The 15,168-nt window shown below is 50.5% G+C and overlaps 3 protein-coding genes across 3 annotated transcripts; 1 reads left to right on the plus strand and 2 right to left on the minus strand.

The window, feature by feature from the left end:
• Positions 1-1,996: 1,996 nt before the first annotated feature.
• Positions 1,997-7,328, minus strand: N7503_006293 (pentafunctional protein ARO1; the record flags this gene model as incomplete). Its single annotated transcript, XM_057065840.1, has 5 exons — positions 1,997-2,029; positions 2,080-2,124; positions 2,175-6,893; positions 7,043-7,050; positions 7,304-7,328. 5 exons carry the CDS (start codon positions 7,326-7,328, stop codon positions 1,997-1,999), a joined length of 4,830 nt encoding a protein of 1,609 aa, XP_056921309.1.
• A 264-nt stretch (positions 7,329-7,592) lies between these two features.
• rat1 (5'-3' exoribonculease Dhp1) lies at positions 7,593-10,908 on the minus strand (the record flags this gene model as incomplete). Its single annotated transcript, XM_057065841.1, has 5 exons — positions 7,593-8,160; positions 8,215-9,980; positions 10,036-10,161; positions 10,220-10,500; positions 10,602-10,908. The coding sequence occupies 5 exons, from the start codon at positions 10,906-10,908 to the stop codon at positions 7,593-7,595; spliced, it is 3,048 nt and encodes a 1,015-aa protein (XP_056921310.1).
• A 651-nt stretch (positions 10,909-11,559) lies between these two features.
• Positions 11,560-15,104, plus strand: N7503_006295 (uncharacterized protein; the record flags this gene model as incomplete). The annotated part of the gene is made up of 5 exons (XM_057065842.1): positions 11,560-11,835; positions 11,891-11,941; positions 12,003-12,198; positions 12,278-14,973; positions 15,033-15,104. 5 exons carry the CDS (start codon positions 11,560-11,562, stop codon positions 15,102-15,104), a joined length of 3,291 nt encoding a protein of 1,096 aa, XP_056921311.1.
• Between the last annotated feature and the right edge of the window lie 64 nt (positions 15,105-15,168).

Below are 15,168 nucleotides of genomic sequence, written 5' to 3' on the forward strand. Positions count from 1 at the left end.
CACTAGGAAGAAAACAAAGCTTAAAAAGGGAGAAAAAAGATATAAAAAAAACAACAGCCGAGCTTGGATAGCAGGCGATCGCGGTAACCACTGCGCCATTGCGACAATCGTCGCAACCAGGATTCGAACCTGGGCACCCGAAGGAAATCGCTATGCTTAAACCCTTACGTTAGACTGCTGTTAGGGATAATCAATCCTACACTAATATATATTGCTTCAAGGCCTAGTCCTGATCTGTCTTCTATGATCTACTTAGAGTCTTTATTGTAGTATCACTAGAGTAATTAAGTATAAACTTAGACTAAATGAAAATATTTTCTTTTCTAGCATGTAGGTATGTTACTTAAGATTAAAAATCATGGAGACTACTAATCCCACATAGATTGTTACAGCACGTCTATAGAAGGCCCGTAGAAGAGCCTGAGAATAGGCGAACGAGCGCCTAAGAACACTTCTACATGTTACAGTTCCTACCTACAGTGGGACGGGCTGGAGAAAGGTGACCTAAGTTTGCTTGTGTAGCTGATTAGATAAGCCGCACAATAGAAGTAGGATCATAGGAGGAAACCCCCGGAGTCCCCCAGTGATTATATATCATCAGTTTCATCAAAACAATTCGCGTACTCATACGCTGCTCATGTTATCACTCTTATCCAACCCAATGCCCAGGACACCCGTCCTAACTTAAATCGTAGCTAAAGCGAAGGTCCCCGACTAAACGGTAAACTAAGCTGGTAATGAGATCTAAGTGCGGGTGCACTTATGGTAACATCATATTACTTGCCCTACCACTTACTCTAACCGCTTCACTAAGCACTCACTGTTATGCTTATATATCCACTGACTTTAGAGCATTCTGATGCACCGTGCTTACTCCACTGGCTAGAATGGCCTCCATTCCCTTAGCAGCGCCTTAGCTAGGGCAATGAACAGCGAGGACGAAGTTAAAGATAAAAGGACAAAGTAAAATAAGCAAGGGCCCTATAGAGCAAAGAGACTTGAAGAAGATGGACATCCTTATGCATCATTAGCCATAATAAAGAGGGTTAAAATAGGGGCTGTTTTTAATTAAGCCTATTATAGAAACCATAGAAGTTAAAGTATGTAAAGTTAACAGGAATACAAAGAAAAATATAAGATGCAAGTTAGGAAAACAAGCGCTCCACTATATACCTTATTTGTGGCGAAAAACCTTAACAGCAGTCTAACGTAAGGGTTTAAGTACAGCGATTTCCTTCGGGTGCCCAGGTTCGAATCCTGGTTGCGACGATTGTCGCAATGGCGCAGTGGTTACCGCGATCGCCTGCTATCCAAGCTTGCCTGTTGTTTTTTTTTTATATTTATATTTTTTTGGCCGAGGAAAAGAATACCTACGAGGCATCATTGATGAGGTCGACCTGGGTGGCCATGGTGGACCGCGATAACACGCTCATGCACGCTCATGATTTCTGCGTATCTCTACCAGTCTTGCTCTTCTTTTATTTAGATAAATGAATCTTATGCAAGTGACTTGATTAAGTCAAGCCATTGGAAACGATAATCTACCTGCATATACCCGCTGGTCATTCATCGTTGTACTAATTCATGTACAAGCTCCCAAAAGAAGCCCTGATACACCGGAATCTCGCGCTATAGCTCTAACGCGTACCACGAGGGTAGATGGGGGGAAGAACTGTTCGCAACGCATTCGGTGACTTAGTACAGATGGAAGCTTTCGAACTGTGCAACGTGACGGGCTTCTAATAATTTAAACAGAGTGATGTATGCGGGACGGATTGGCATAGATCGGCAGGTCTTAGTGATTTAACCTCCGCAGCAGAACCCCGGTAACTATACAGGAACCAGTACAAAAACAAGATAGGCTAAATTTTTAATATGTAACGTAATATTTCATCAACAATAAGGAAAGCCGAAACAACTTTTTAGTTCGGTCTCTTTCGACTTGTTCCTGAGGAACAGCGCTGGAATTCCGAAATTTAAAGGATTGCTAAAATGCTTATTCAATCGATTTGACACCCATGACCGCATCCTAGAAGTCGTTAGTGTCCAGTTCAGGTGAGTCAAGGGGTGAGTGCTTACTCTAGCGACGTTGTACAGGGGTGTGATACCAGTCCAGTGCTCAAACTACCAAAATTATTAGCATTGAAATCATAATCAAGTGCAGTGAAACATACCTGATGCACGCCTTGACCAACAAGGACCTCCAGACCGGGAATGGTCTTCCAGCCCGCAGCGGCAGCCAGGTCCATCAACGCTGTCACGGAAGGCTTGTAGGCCATCTCGAGGAGTACGCGAGGAGACCCCTCGGATTTACCTTCAGTCTTGGCACGCTCGAACATGTGGGTGAGGGTCTCAGCCATGGCGGGATCAATGGGACGGTCAGCAGGGATAGTGCCGACAGCGACCCGGGGAACGGTATCCAGCTGAGCGTGGTTGTCCACAACGCGAATGTTGTAGCTGGTAGGGAAAGTCGAAACCATACCCTCAAGCTTGCTGGCAGTGCGTCCGACAACGTAGATCGGGGAGTAACCCATGTGGTGAAGGGCAAAGATGGCAGCGCGGGCAGTACCACCGCCGCCAATGACCATGGCGCTGTCACTGCCTGTTGAACCGTAGATACCCTCATTGCGCAGGGATTGAATCATGCCCTGCCAGTCGGTGTTGTAACCGACGAGCTTGCGCTGGCCGGCGTTGTCCACGGGAACAATGGTGTTGACGGCACCGATAATCTCGGCCTCCTGGGCGACCTCATCCAGAAGAGGCATGATGTCGAGCTTGAGAGGGATGGTCACGGAGGCGCCGCCAAAGTCGGGGGCGTGAATGAAGTCCTTGACATCTTCCACATTGGTGGTCTCGATACGTCCATACTCATGAGGCAGTCCCATCTCGGCGAAAAGGGTGTTGTGGAGAGCGGGCGATCGGGACTGGGTCACAGGAGAGCCAAAGATAGCGTACTTCTGGGTCTTGAGCTCACCCATAAGCGAGAGGCCTCTTCGGATCTCAGTTGCGGACAGCTGACCGGGTGCCGCCTTGAAGGGCAGGCTCGGGTGAGACACAGGGGTCATGAAGGCATTCAAAATACGGCTAAGCTGACCGTTGTCACCCATGTTGATAGCAATCAAGGGAATGTCGTGTGCCTGCGCTGCCCAGTTCTTGAACTTGCGCAGAGCAGTATTATCATCGAGGCTGTTGGCAACGCCGACGAGCTTGATCACATCACCGTACTCGAGAGCGCGATTATAGGATGGGATCCAAGACATGTTGCTCCATGACAGCTTTCCAAGTGGGTCGTGGTGAGATGCGATGATCTTAGAGTGACCCTTCATCTCGGTGACAGCGCGGAGCATCTCCTCAGGGAAGGCAATCTCAAGATCCACAAACTCAGCACCGGCGCGGAAGGCTAACCGGTACAGTTGCATAGCAGCATCATGAGCATCATCGGGGAAGCGACCGCCTTGGCTCTTGGTGCGGATAGTGAAGATAAGGGGAAGAGAAACGCGCTTCCGGAGGAAGGACATTTGCTCGTTGACATAGTCCACAGAAGGAATGTCACCATCCGCCTTGGGATCCTTCAGCAGGTCAACCCGCAGCTCCACAGCATCAGATCCAATGCAAGCTTGAGTCAGAATCTCACTGCACTCACGCAGATCGGGTAGTGTCAAGGAGACGAAGAAACTGTGCTCCTTCTTCTTGATGGCCTCAAGTGGATCGACTTGACCGGTAACCACCTTCATGAAGCGGTTGAAGTCTTCCGATGCCAGAGCAAGTTCGGATGAGTCAGAATGCTGGCTGTAGTACTGGATGTTGCTGCATTGCTGGAACCAAGGCTTGCGGCGCAGCCACACGCCCATCATGTCCTCCACGTAGGCGGGACGGGTCTTGTCGATGTTCAAGAAATCCATGACAAGCTGGATATCGCGCATGACCAAAAGAACATTGCCCTTGCTCTGGTGCCATTCAGTAAGAAGTTTTCGCGCCTCAGGCATCTCAACCACACCACCACCGCAAGCGAAAACATGTCCGTTTGGTCGATCTTGCATACAACGCTTAAGAGTAGCGAGCTCTGCATCACGGAATCCTTCCCAGCCGCGCTGCTTAATCATCTCAGGGATAGTCATACCCTCAGTCGCCTCAAGGTCGTTATCAAGATCGATGAAGGGCCGATCCAAACTCTTGGCAACCCAGCTGCCGGTGGTAGTCTTTCCAGCGCCACGCATGCCGATGATGAAGATAGATGCACTGGCTTTTTCTTCTTGAGTTGTAACAGCCGACTCTTCTTCTTTCAACTCCTTTCCGTCAAGGCTCACACCCCAGATCTGCTTCAAAGCGTCCCACCATGCCGGCCAAGTTTTACCGACACATTCCTTCTCGAGGATGAGAGTGGATTGAGGAGCAACAAGGGACAAAACGCTGAAACTGAAAGCGACACGGTGATCATCGTAGCAGTAGATGCCGCCGGAGGGCAAACGAAGAGTGGAGCGATCAATACCATCGATTTCAAGACCGTCATCATGTTCACGGCAGACAACACCAAACTTAGCCAATTCATCCTTCATGGCCTTAATACGGTTGCATTCCTTGACACGCTGGTTTGCAATTCCGTAGATGCGAGTTGTGTGATTGGAGCCCTCACCTCGGGCGACAGCTGCAAGAACAGAGGCAGTGAGGAAAGCATCAGTCATAGGCTCCATGTCCACGTTGGGCAGGGGACGGAGAATGCCACTGCTGGGTCCGGTGACAGTGGTGGAGCTGTCGCTTTGCTCAACAATGCAGCCCATAGGCCGGAGAACATCAACAGCGAAACGAGCATCACCCTGGAGCGACTTAGAGCCAATGTTGGGAACGGTACACTTTGTGCCGGTGATGGCCGCAATTGCGAGAGGGTAGGTGGCGGAGCTAGCATCGCTCTCAACGACGTACTCAGCAGGGTTCACGTAGTGGCCCTGGGGAATGTGGTAGGTGTGCTCCTCGGTGGTGGACTTGACCACATCGATACCGAAAGATCGCATCATGGCGGTGGTCATGTCAATGTATGGCTGAGAGATGGGCTTGCCTCCAACCAGTCTCAAGGTCACAGGCTCCTTGGCGTAGGGAGCACACATGAGCAGCGATGACACATACTGAGAAGAGACCTTAGCAGCCAAGTTGATGTTGCCTCCAGCAAAGCCACCAGAAGCGGCAATCTTGAGAGGCAGACTGCCCTTGCGTTCCATGTACTCAACGCCAGCGCCGTTGACAGTCAGAGCATCTACAAGATCGCCAATGGGTCTTTGCTTCATTCGGTTGTTACCGGTCAAAATGCTTGAGTCAACAGTGCTCGGTGTAGCGAGAGTGGCCACAGTGGTCAAGAATCGGGAAGCAGTTCCGGCATTACCCAGGTACAGAGATGATGGGCTGGCAACAATGTTTCCACCCTTTCCATTTACAACGAGGACCTCACCCTCTTCTTCCCAGGAGAAGGTTGCAGCTCCAAGACGCTCCAGAGCGTTCAGCATGACCTCAGTATCATCGGAGTGTAAGAGGTTCTTGACACGGCAAGTCCCTGAACCGAGGGCAGCAAGCACCAATGCACGGTTAGAGATAGACTTTGATCCTGGGGGTGTGCAAGTCACGTTGAGAGTCTTGGGCACACCAGGGTGAACCTCAACGCTAGGAGCTAGAATAATAGCAATATCTTGGTTCGAGACGACACTAGCCTTGGGCTCGTGAGTGCGTCCAATGGCAGACAGCAGGACAACCTTCTTCTTAGGTCCGTCGTTCTTCTTGTCAAGGGCCATGTTGAAGATCAGCTGGTCGACAGAGCAGTGCTTACCCGCAGTCAACTTGCGCACACGGGAGTCCTTCATCGAAGTGGGGAGACCATAGGCTGAAATACACTTAACGATACGGGCCACCGCAACACCCTTAAGAATTCCCAGGTGCCGGGCCAGCTCAGCCTCTTTGACCATACCAATGGCAACACACTCTCCGTGTAGGATCTGGGGGGTCAAAATGGCCTCAATGGCGTGACCAATGGAGTGACCCCAGTTCAAAAGGTTTCGGAGGCCACCCTCACGTTCATCTTCAGACACAACGAAGGCCTTGTGGCGAGCCGAGGCCAGAATTCTAGCCTTTAGAATGTCACGGATACCGTCGAAACGGCCGTGGCCAGGCTTAGCCTCGCTACGGACAGCATTCAAAATGAGATCCGCGTTGTCCTCCAGCGCAGTGAATTCTTCTTCACTCGAAATTGCGGCAGTCTTAATAACCTCTGCCATACCGTTGATGAACTCGCGCACAGGGAGAGTCTCCAAGAACTCAAGATCGATGTAGATCCTTGACGGCTGCCAGATGGCGCCTATCAAGTTCTTTCCCAGAGGTGTGTCAATGGCAGTCTTGCCTCCAATAGAGGAGTCTACCATGGCGAGCAGAGTAGTGGGGACCTGAACAATGCGAACACCGCGCATGTAGGTTGCGGCGATGAATCCAGTCAGGTCACCAATAACACCACCACCCAGCGCAATAACAACTGTATCACGGCCACATGGCGGGCTCTGGCTCAGCATCCAATCTTCAATGTCGGCCTTGGTCTGGCGGGATTTTGAGCTTTCACCGGGAGCAGCATTGTAGACCAAAAGACGGGGAGCGGGGGAGACGGAGGCGGCCGCGGCTTCGAAGGCTTTTTGGAAACTAGGAGTATAGATGGAACCGAGGTTGGTATCGGTGATGAGAACGTAGGTGGTCGAGGGCAAGCCGTTGACCAGGTCTGCTGCGACGTAGTTGCGCCACAGACCAAAATCAGCGACAATGCTCTCCCGACCTAAGATGCTGATCTTGGTGGGCTCAGTCATTGTGGAGGGCACAGAGGGTGTCGTGATGATGTCTGGAGGATTGAATTCGACTCTCAATTCATTCTATAATTGTTTTAGTATAACCCTCTTTTCGGTGACTGAATTGGCGGGATTTCCCCCACCGACGGAGCTAGCGACGCAAGGTGCGCACAATTTTGGAAGAAATCGAGGCTAACGCCTATGGGAAAGGAGCGGAGAAGACGATTGCTTACCTGGACTGCTGTACAAAGTGTCAGCTTATGAATTTTCAAGAATTGTGACCGGGATGTTAGAATTAACAGTCAATTGACACAATTAATTGCACTCCGACTTCGCGGCAGTTCGGTCCTTTACCGCCCGATGACTCAGTGCGGCCGGCTACTAGTGCGGTGATTATTTACTCCACGATAATTCATAGGTGATCGTCGAGAATGTGACTGGTCTCTTATCTGGGGAGAATAATTGATTTGCCCCCTCGCATACTTTATAAATACAATCCTTCATTACCAGGTTGCTCATTGCATTGGTGTGGTTGGCTGAGCCCTAATGAATGGCTCTCAGGGTTGCACATCTCACCTACTAGTCACATACAAAGTACTACAAAGAAGTAGATCTTCTTCACATCCAATTGTCTTGCGTGACGCAAAAACACAAATAAGGTAGATGTCATTTGCTTTGTACATTTTTGAAGTAACACCAAACGCCTTTTCTATCATAAGCCCCCATGATCAATTCCCCATATGCTCATGAATGGGCAGCATTCGAAGTGGAGAGTTCACTCCACTAGTAACGTCCGTAGCCTCCACCGCCTCCACGATTTCCACGGTTTCCACCTTGGTAATGGCCTCGTCCTCTACCTCCACGGTAGCCACCTCTGCCGTAGTTGTCTTGGGAGCCATAGTTCTGGTGTCCACCATACTGGCCCTGTTGACTATTATAGTCTCTAGGGGGATACTGATGGGACATCCCACCACGTGGGGGTGGGGGTGGGCCTCGGGAGTAGTCACCAGCACCCTGTTGAGGGGGCACCCATCCGGGAGGCATCATCGGCATTCCACCATGCTGGCCAGAATGACCACCTTGTGGGCCACCCTGGCCGCCCTGTGGCATATTCATGAAACGGGGATCAAGATGCGCCGCGAACGGGTTAGGACGGCCTCCTCCGTAGTCCATACGGCCACCACGTCCTCGACCGTTCAATGGGGCACCTCCGAACTGGCGGCCCGAATGCTGAGCACGGCCCTTGACAGCGCGAACATCGGCATCGTTCAGCATGGGTGTTGAGAACTTCACGCCTCGGAGCAGCATAGACTTGTGCAAGTGCTCTGACTTGGGGATCGAATAATTAACCCTTAAGTGAAGTCAGCATGTTTGCGATATACTTGGAATGGGGGCTGAAACTTACGTGAGGGTGCGGTCATCATCGAGGCTGGGCATACCGTAGTCTTCCAGATTGGAGACCAGGGACCCATGGGGGATGTATGTGTCGCTACGTTCAGCGATACCAGCTAGGCCATCGCTTACACGCATGTTTAATTTGTACTGGGCTGGGCCGGGCTTCTTAGAATAGAAGTTGGCGGCAAGGTCTTGGTAAAGAGGGTGCTGATCCGACAACAATAGAACTTCTCGGCCGTGGGTGTTGCGAAGTCGTTCTTCTTCAGTAAGAAGGGGGTATTTCTTCTCCATAGCGGCCAAGAGACGCTTCTCGTCAATGAAGGGAAGCAAGACCACGCCTTGCCACGCGAATTTCTTGCCGTTCAGATCCACGGGGAAATCCTCAGGGTAGAAGTCAATGATTTCACTCTCTGGATTGCTCATGAGGTCGTGGAACACCTCAGGCAGTGCGTGGTTAGAGGCTGCCGGCAAGACGCCCATCAGCTGCTCGAATGGCTTAAAGGCTTGGCCCTTGCTGAAGTCGAGGACAATATCAGCAATGTCCACGAAGTCAGCGGCAAATGGAGCGTAGTGGTATGGGTAATACCAGGTCCAAGAAGGACAACCCTGGAAATAATAGAGAAGCACCCAGGCGAGACCCTCAGCATAAGCACGGGCGACCTTGTGGCGGAACTCATGATCCTCAGGATCAACGCCAAATTTCTGCTCGTAGTAGCGATCGGCATATCCAGGTTCCCAGAGTCGAACAGTGTCCTGGGGTTCCTCGTTCTCCTTGGGTTTGGCAGGCGGAGCGGGAGGCGAGTCTCTTCCAGGAGTTCCTGCTTCTTCTTCTTGCTTCTCCGCGGCTTCATCATCGGCCTTTCTCTTCCCAAGAACAGCTTGCTCCTCGGTAGCGTCGCTTTCTGCCGGGGCTGGTTCCTCGGCGGCTGGTTCAGCCTGCGAGCCCCTCATGAGTTTGCTTTTGAGCACAGCGGCGGCACTCTTATTCTCCATGTTGGCACGATACACAGCGCCACGGTTCACGACCATGCTGTGAGTGAGTTCTCTGGTCTCTTTGTCCAAATGGCCACGACCCGGAGTAATAAGCTCCAATCCAGGAGGGGGAGCGTTGTCACCACCACCCTGATTGCGTGGCGGGCCATTGTAGTTCGGTGAACTCCGTCTTCGCTTGCTGGCATGTTCATTATTCCGAGCTCTCTCTTGTTCCTCACGTCTCCTCTGGTTCGCTGCCTTTCTCTCCTCACCCTGTCTGCGGCGTCGGAAAATTGCATCTTCCTGCTTGGCGACACCTTGCAAGATGAGCTGAGCTCTGGCGAAATTAACTTGTCCATCCTCTGTCAAATAACCGCCCATAGCGGGAATGTTGTCACGCCAGATGGCGATAAGGGTGTCAATACCGTTTTCACGGACATCCAACGCTGGAAGATGCGGTAAGAAATCGTTTCCGACGAAGAAACACATGAAGACCCAATCATCCAAAGCTCGTTCCAGATCGAAGGGGAAAGGTTGCTGAGGGACTTGCAGTTCAGCAGCCAAATACTCTCTCAGAACTGAGACGTGCAGCCAGATAAATGGCTTGAGTGGAACTGCGTTCTGCTTTTCATCAAATTCTCCGCTCTTCTCCTTCGCACGGCCAGTACATTCCTCAGCCTTGTGACCAGCCTGGCCGCACAATTTACAGCCCCTAGGCCTCGACTCTTGGAAGAAAACATCCTCACGTAGGACACGGAAATGGGGTTCGTGAGTGCCAAGACCAAGCATGATAAGGTCGGCATCCTAGCACATGGCGTTAGCGTTTAAGACCTGCAAGCAGTGTACGTAAGAAACTTACAAGACCGTAAATAACGTGGCGAGTATTGGGATCATGCTCTGGTGATGCTCTTTGAGATCGTACGAATTCCATAATCTTGTGTTCACCCTCTCCTGGCACCGTAGCATCCGAGATGATGATTTTCATCTGATAGCGAAAATTAGTACAGGTGAACGTCTCAAGATACCAACAGCATATTTCTTACCTTCTCCCAAGCAGGGTCAGTGTTGAGCTTGTAGGCAATCCAATAACGCAAAGAGGCAGCAAGAATATCCATGAAGGGAGTACCGGGTGTGATGACGTTGCTATCCCAGGTCTTATGAACGACCTGTTCCTGCATGACAGCATCCTCTCCTCTTGCGGCGCGCTGTTTGGCAAGCAGTTTTTGGAGCTCTTCCTTCTTCTCATCGTTTTCCTGGGCTTCTTGTGCAGATCGGAATCGACGCGAACGCTGCTGGTTCATCTTCGCTCTGGGTGCAACGCCATCTGTAAACTCTCATGTTAGTCTCAATTTCCCCCAAGAGAGGCAAAACAATCAAAACCATGTTTTTGGAGATGATTGGGTTTCTCATTAGGCGTTCACGTACCGATAGCAATCATGAGGAGCTTCCTGGGACGGACCATGTTGACGACGCGATCGGTGTACTTGAAGATCTCCAACATCATCTCCTGCTCGTTCGCTGGCGGGGGTCGGCCTTCAGGATGAGTACACGGATGAACGATACCGTTCATATCCAGGTACAAGTTGTCCATTTCTTCTCCATTGGGGTTCGGGCGCGTGGTGTCGACCGGGATTTCTTCACCATCCACTTGTTGCGGCAACTCTTCGATCACCGAGGAGATGATCTTCGGATACTTGTTGGATAGCCATCGGAACAGCGCGGGGACACCCATCTTGGAGATGCGACGACTGGTTCACCTCAGAAATCTCGTGAGTTCGGCGCGGCGCGGGAATGCGACTGCCGCTAGGGTTGGCGATGTCGCGGTACTCGGAGGTGTACGAAAATCGAGACTTGAGCCTCGAATTGTTGTCGCTTAGAACACCAAGATATGACAAAAGTGAAATAGATGCGACCGAGTTATAAATCACGGCGCAGATTAAAGGTGTTGAGAGAAATTGGAAGTCTCTGCGGCGAGTTTATTTCCGGCGCTGACCTTAGTCATGCACGGTAACCGTCCCAGGATTATAGCTTGGAGTAGGTACATACATCTATCCATTGTAGCTGCAACATATCAATTATGATCTTACACAGCTGTGCATAGAGCCCATTAGGCTTTGAGAGACAACACCAATTTCAATCTATTTGCATAATAGAGTTTGATTACGATACTATGCGACAGAGGATATTTCACTGCGTAGAAAGCTACTGAATGCAGAAGGCGGTACGAGCTTGAATGTGGGCGGTCGGCGAGGCCAGCTTTACTGCAATCGGACTCATCCTCGAAACCCCCGAACTCCGTTTGTTGACCTTCACCCTCCCTTCGATGCCTGCCTGTTCCTGCGCATATGGTCGGCGTTGACCATGCTATTGAACTGCAATTACGATGTTCCGAATCCTTGAGTCGCAAGCTCCGGCCAAACAAACGGCAACGGACACAATCGACGTTCTGAGCAACAGGCTACAGAGTGCAACTTTACTGGAAGATCGACGAGCTGCGATTCAGGGCCTTAGAAGCTTCGCAAAACTTTATCCTGCGTCGGTTGCTTCGGGGGGTCTGCGATCCCTGATTAGCAGCTTGCACAATGACAGCGAAGATCCTGATACCATCAAGGTGGTCCTTGAGACCCTGTTGATGCTATTTACCCCGGATGAGAATAGTGTCAGTGAATTATTCAACCACAGACAATTCATTACCTCCTGCTGACATTAACCAGCCTGAAGCGTCGGATGAGATAGCTTTATGGTTGGCAGACGAGTTTACTCAGGTACGACAATATGACCACAATCTGAGGGGTTGATCTAACACTGGAATTAACGTTGGAACAGCGGCAAGACAATATTACGATTCTACTAGATCTTCTCGAAAGCAAAGACTTTTATTCTCGCTTGTATTCCCTGCAATTGATGTCCCACATTTCTGGCGCGAGACCCGAACGAACACAAGAATGCATTTTCACAGCACCATTGGGTATTTCCCGGCTAGTGAGCGTGTTGACAGATGCTAGAGAGCCAGTTCGAAACGGTATGCTTGTACTTTTCCCTTACTTTGGACTTCTGAGTCTTACCTGGGAGATTGAAACTAAAGAATCTCGACCTCATAGAGGCCCTCCTCCTTCTCATTGTCTTGACCCCGGCTTCCGAAGAGCTGCAGAAACTTGTTGCATTCGAAAATACATTCGAGATTTTGTTCTCCTTGATCGAATCAGAAGGCTATCTCACCAATGGCACCGAGGTGGTGGAAGACTGTCTGTCCTTACTCGCCCACCTGCTGCGGTATAACATATCCAACCAATCATACTTCCGAGAGACTGGCTGTATACAGAAAGTTACGAAGCTTCTCGTCGAGTGCCAGCAGTATCAAGAGGATGGCGAGGCTCCTCCGCAGTGGGCTTTGGTGCAGCGCGACAAGAATGTTTGGGGTCTCTTGGCCATCGTTCAATTATTCTTGATTCGGGGAGGCAAGGGCACTCCCAGCAATCAGACTGCTTTTTGGCAACATGGTGTGACGGAGCAGGTACTCAGCATAGCTTTTGGCCAAAAGTTCAATGTGAATGTCACATCTAAAGCTCTAGCAACATGTGCTGACCTGATCCGTGGGAATCCACCCTTGCAAGAACGCTTTGGAGACATTGAAGTTTCTTGGGGCTCACAAGCCAAGGCTGTTAATGGTGGCGCGGAGCCAGAGCGGATCAATGTCATTGAGGCTTTCTTGAAGTTAAGTCTCGAGCCCGCTCCCAACCATATGTTGGATGCGCGTCTCGCGGCCTGTGAATGTATGAAAGCATTCTTCGCCCATCATTCTGGCATTCGCATGCATGTGCTTCGGCGTGCCATTGAAGGGCACACTAGTGGGCAAGACCGGATCCCCAATATTCTATCCGTTTTGTTGATTGCACCTGAATCCCGGGGCAATGCCGACCCGTATCAAGTCTGGATGGCGTCTGTTCTTATGTTCCACCTCATCCTTGATGATACAGAAGCGAAAGCAACGGCAATGGGAGTCACTGAAGGTGATGCCGAGAGTGGCGAAGAAGTCGTCACTAGTGTCCAGTTGGTGGTCGGTAACTTGATAACTGGGTTGCAACGTGGAGATGATGAAAGAATCACAGTTGGTTATTTAATGCTGCTCTGTGGTTGGCTCTACGAGGACCTGGATGTTGTAAATGATCTCCTCGGAGAGGGCAGCAGCATCCAAACACTGCTACAGGAAATCAAGCACCCAAGAACGCCTAGCAAGTTAATCCCCGGACTTTGTACAGCTTTAATGGGTATCATCTACGAGTTCTCTACCAAGGATTCGCCCATTCCCCGAGTCACCTTGCACAAGCTGCTTATCGAGCAACTTGGCAGGGAGCAGTATATTGACAAGATCACGAAGCTAAGGGAATGCCCAATGGTACGTGACTTTGAAGTTCTACCTCAAACAGCTGCTGGCCAACTTGAAGGTGGACTTCCTGAAGTCTTCTTCGATCAGTCTTTTGTGGAGTTCCTTAAGGATAACTTTAGTCGGCTGATTCGATCTATCGATCGCGAGCCTGGCTTCGAGATTTCAATTGTTGCCAATGGTGTTGAAAAGGGTGTCTCGCGGGAACTCGTGGACTCGCTGCGCGCGGAACTGGAAGACCGGAGTCGATCAATCCAAAAATTGGAAACGGATCTTGTCGACGTTCAGCGAAAACTTGACCAGGAATTGTCTGATCACCGAAAGACGAAGGAATCAAGCTCTTGGGAGATTTCCAAAGCTCAACAGACCCAGCAACATTTGCAATACACCCGTGACCAGGATCTGGCGAGGTTGGAAGAGCAGCACAAGCAGTCAAAGAACGCCTTGCTGAAGCAACATGGGGAGCAACTTCATGCCATTGACAACCAATTGAAGCAGGCCTCGACTGAGTACGAAAGAAAAAGTGCCAAGCTGCGAGAGCATCACGAGCAGGAGACTGCTGGATTCCAAAAGACCATTCGTGGACTGGAGTCCGAGCTGTCCAAGACTCGGGAACAGCACACTGCCGAAATCAATGGCTTGGAAAAGACCATTCAGGATATGCAGCAGGCCATCAAACAGTCCACTGAAAGCCACTCTGGCGAGATTTCTCGCTTGCAAAAGACAATTCAGGAACTGAACTCGACTATTGCTCAATCGAAAACAAACCATGCCAAAGAGATCGCTAGCCTTCAGAAGGAAATTGAGGACTCGGAGTCCACCGTTGGCCAGTCCAAGGAGAAGCACGCCCAGGAGATTGCCGGCCTCAAGAAGACCATCCAGGAGTTGGAAGCAACTGCCAGTCACTCCAAAGATGCTCATGCTGGCAAGGTCACAGATCTACAAAAGAAACTCGAAAGCCTTGAATCTCTTCTCTCTTCCAGTAAGAGCGACCATGAGACAGAGGTCACTGGCTTCAAGGATCAGATTACAACTCTGGAGTCGAATTTAGTCACCGCTGAAGGGAAACACGAAAGCGAGAACGCCGATCTTAAGAAGACCATCGATACACTCCGGTCGGATCTTGATCAAGCGAAGAAGAAGTCCACCAGGGATGCCGAGGCAGCCAGCGAGGGGGTGTCATCCCAACTGTCTGCGCTAGAGACACGCGCCGCTGAAGCTGAACGTAAAGCGAAGGAGGCTGAGTCGCAAGCTCAAAGTGCTGCCCAGGCCTTAAAAGAGGTTCAGGCTCAGCTTGAAAAGGCCCAGTCAGAGGCCAAAGAGAAAGACGAGGCTCGCCAGGCCAGCCAGTCAGAATTGGAGGACCTACTTATTGTCTTTGGCGACTTAGAGGCCAAGAGAAATGAGGACAAGGTATGTTGGCTTTACAATGCTGATTGCGCCCTGCAAACCTTACTAAATTCTCACTTTAGCAACGACTTAAAGATCTGGGCCAAGAAATCTCAGAGGATGAGGATGAAGATGACGAGAACGAAGACGAGTAGAGAAGGTGTGATTCTGTCTGTACATACTGCAGCCCTCATGATACAGCTTGTTATATCTAAGTGT

The sequence above is a fragment of the Penicillium pulvis genome, assembly GCF_028828015.1.
Source record: "Penicillium pulvis strain IBT 33274 chromosome Unknown contig_3_segment0_segment0, whole genome shotgun sequence".
NCBI lineage: Eukaryota > Fungi > Ascomycota > Eurotiomycetes > Eurotiales > Aspergillaceae > Penicillium > Penicillium pulvis.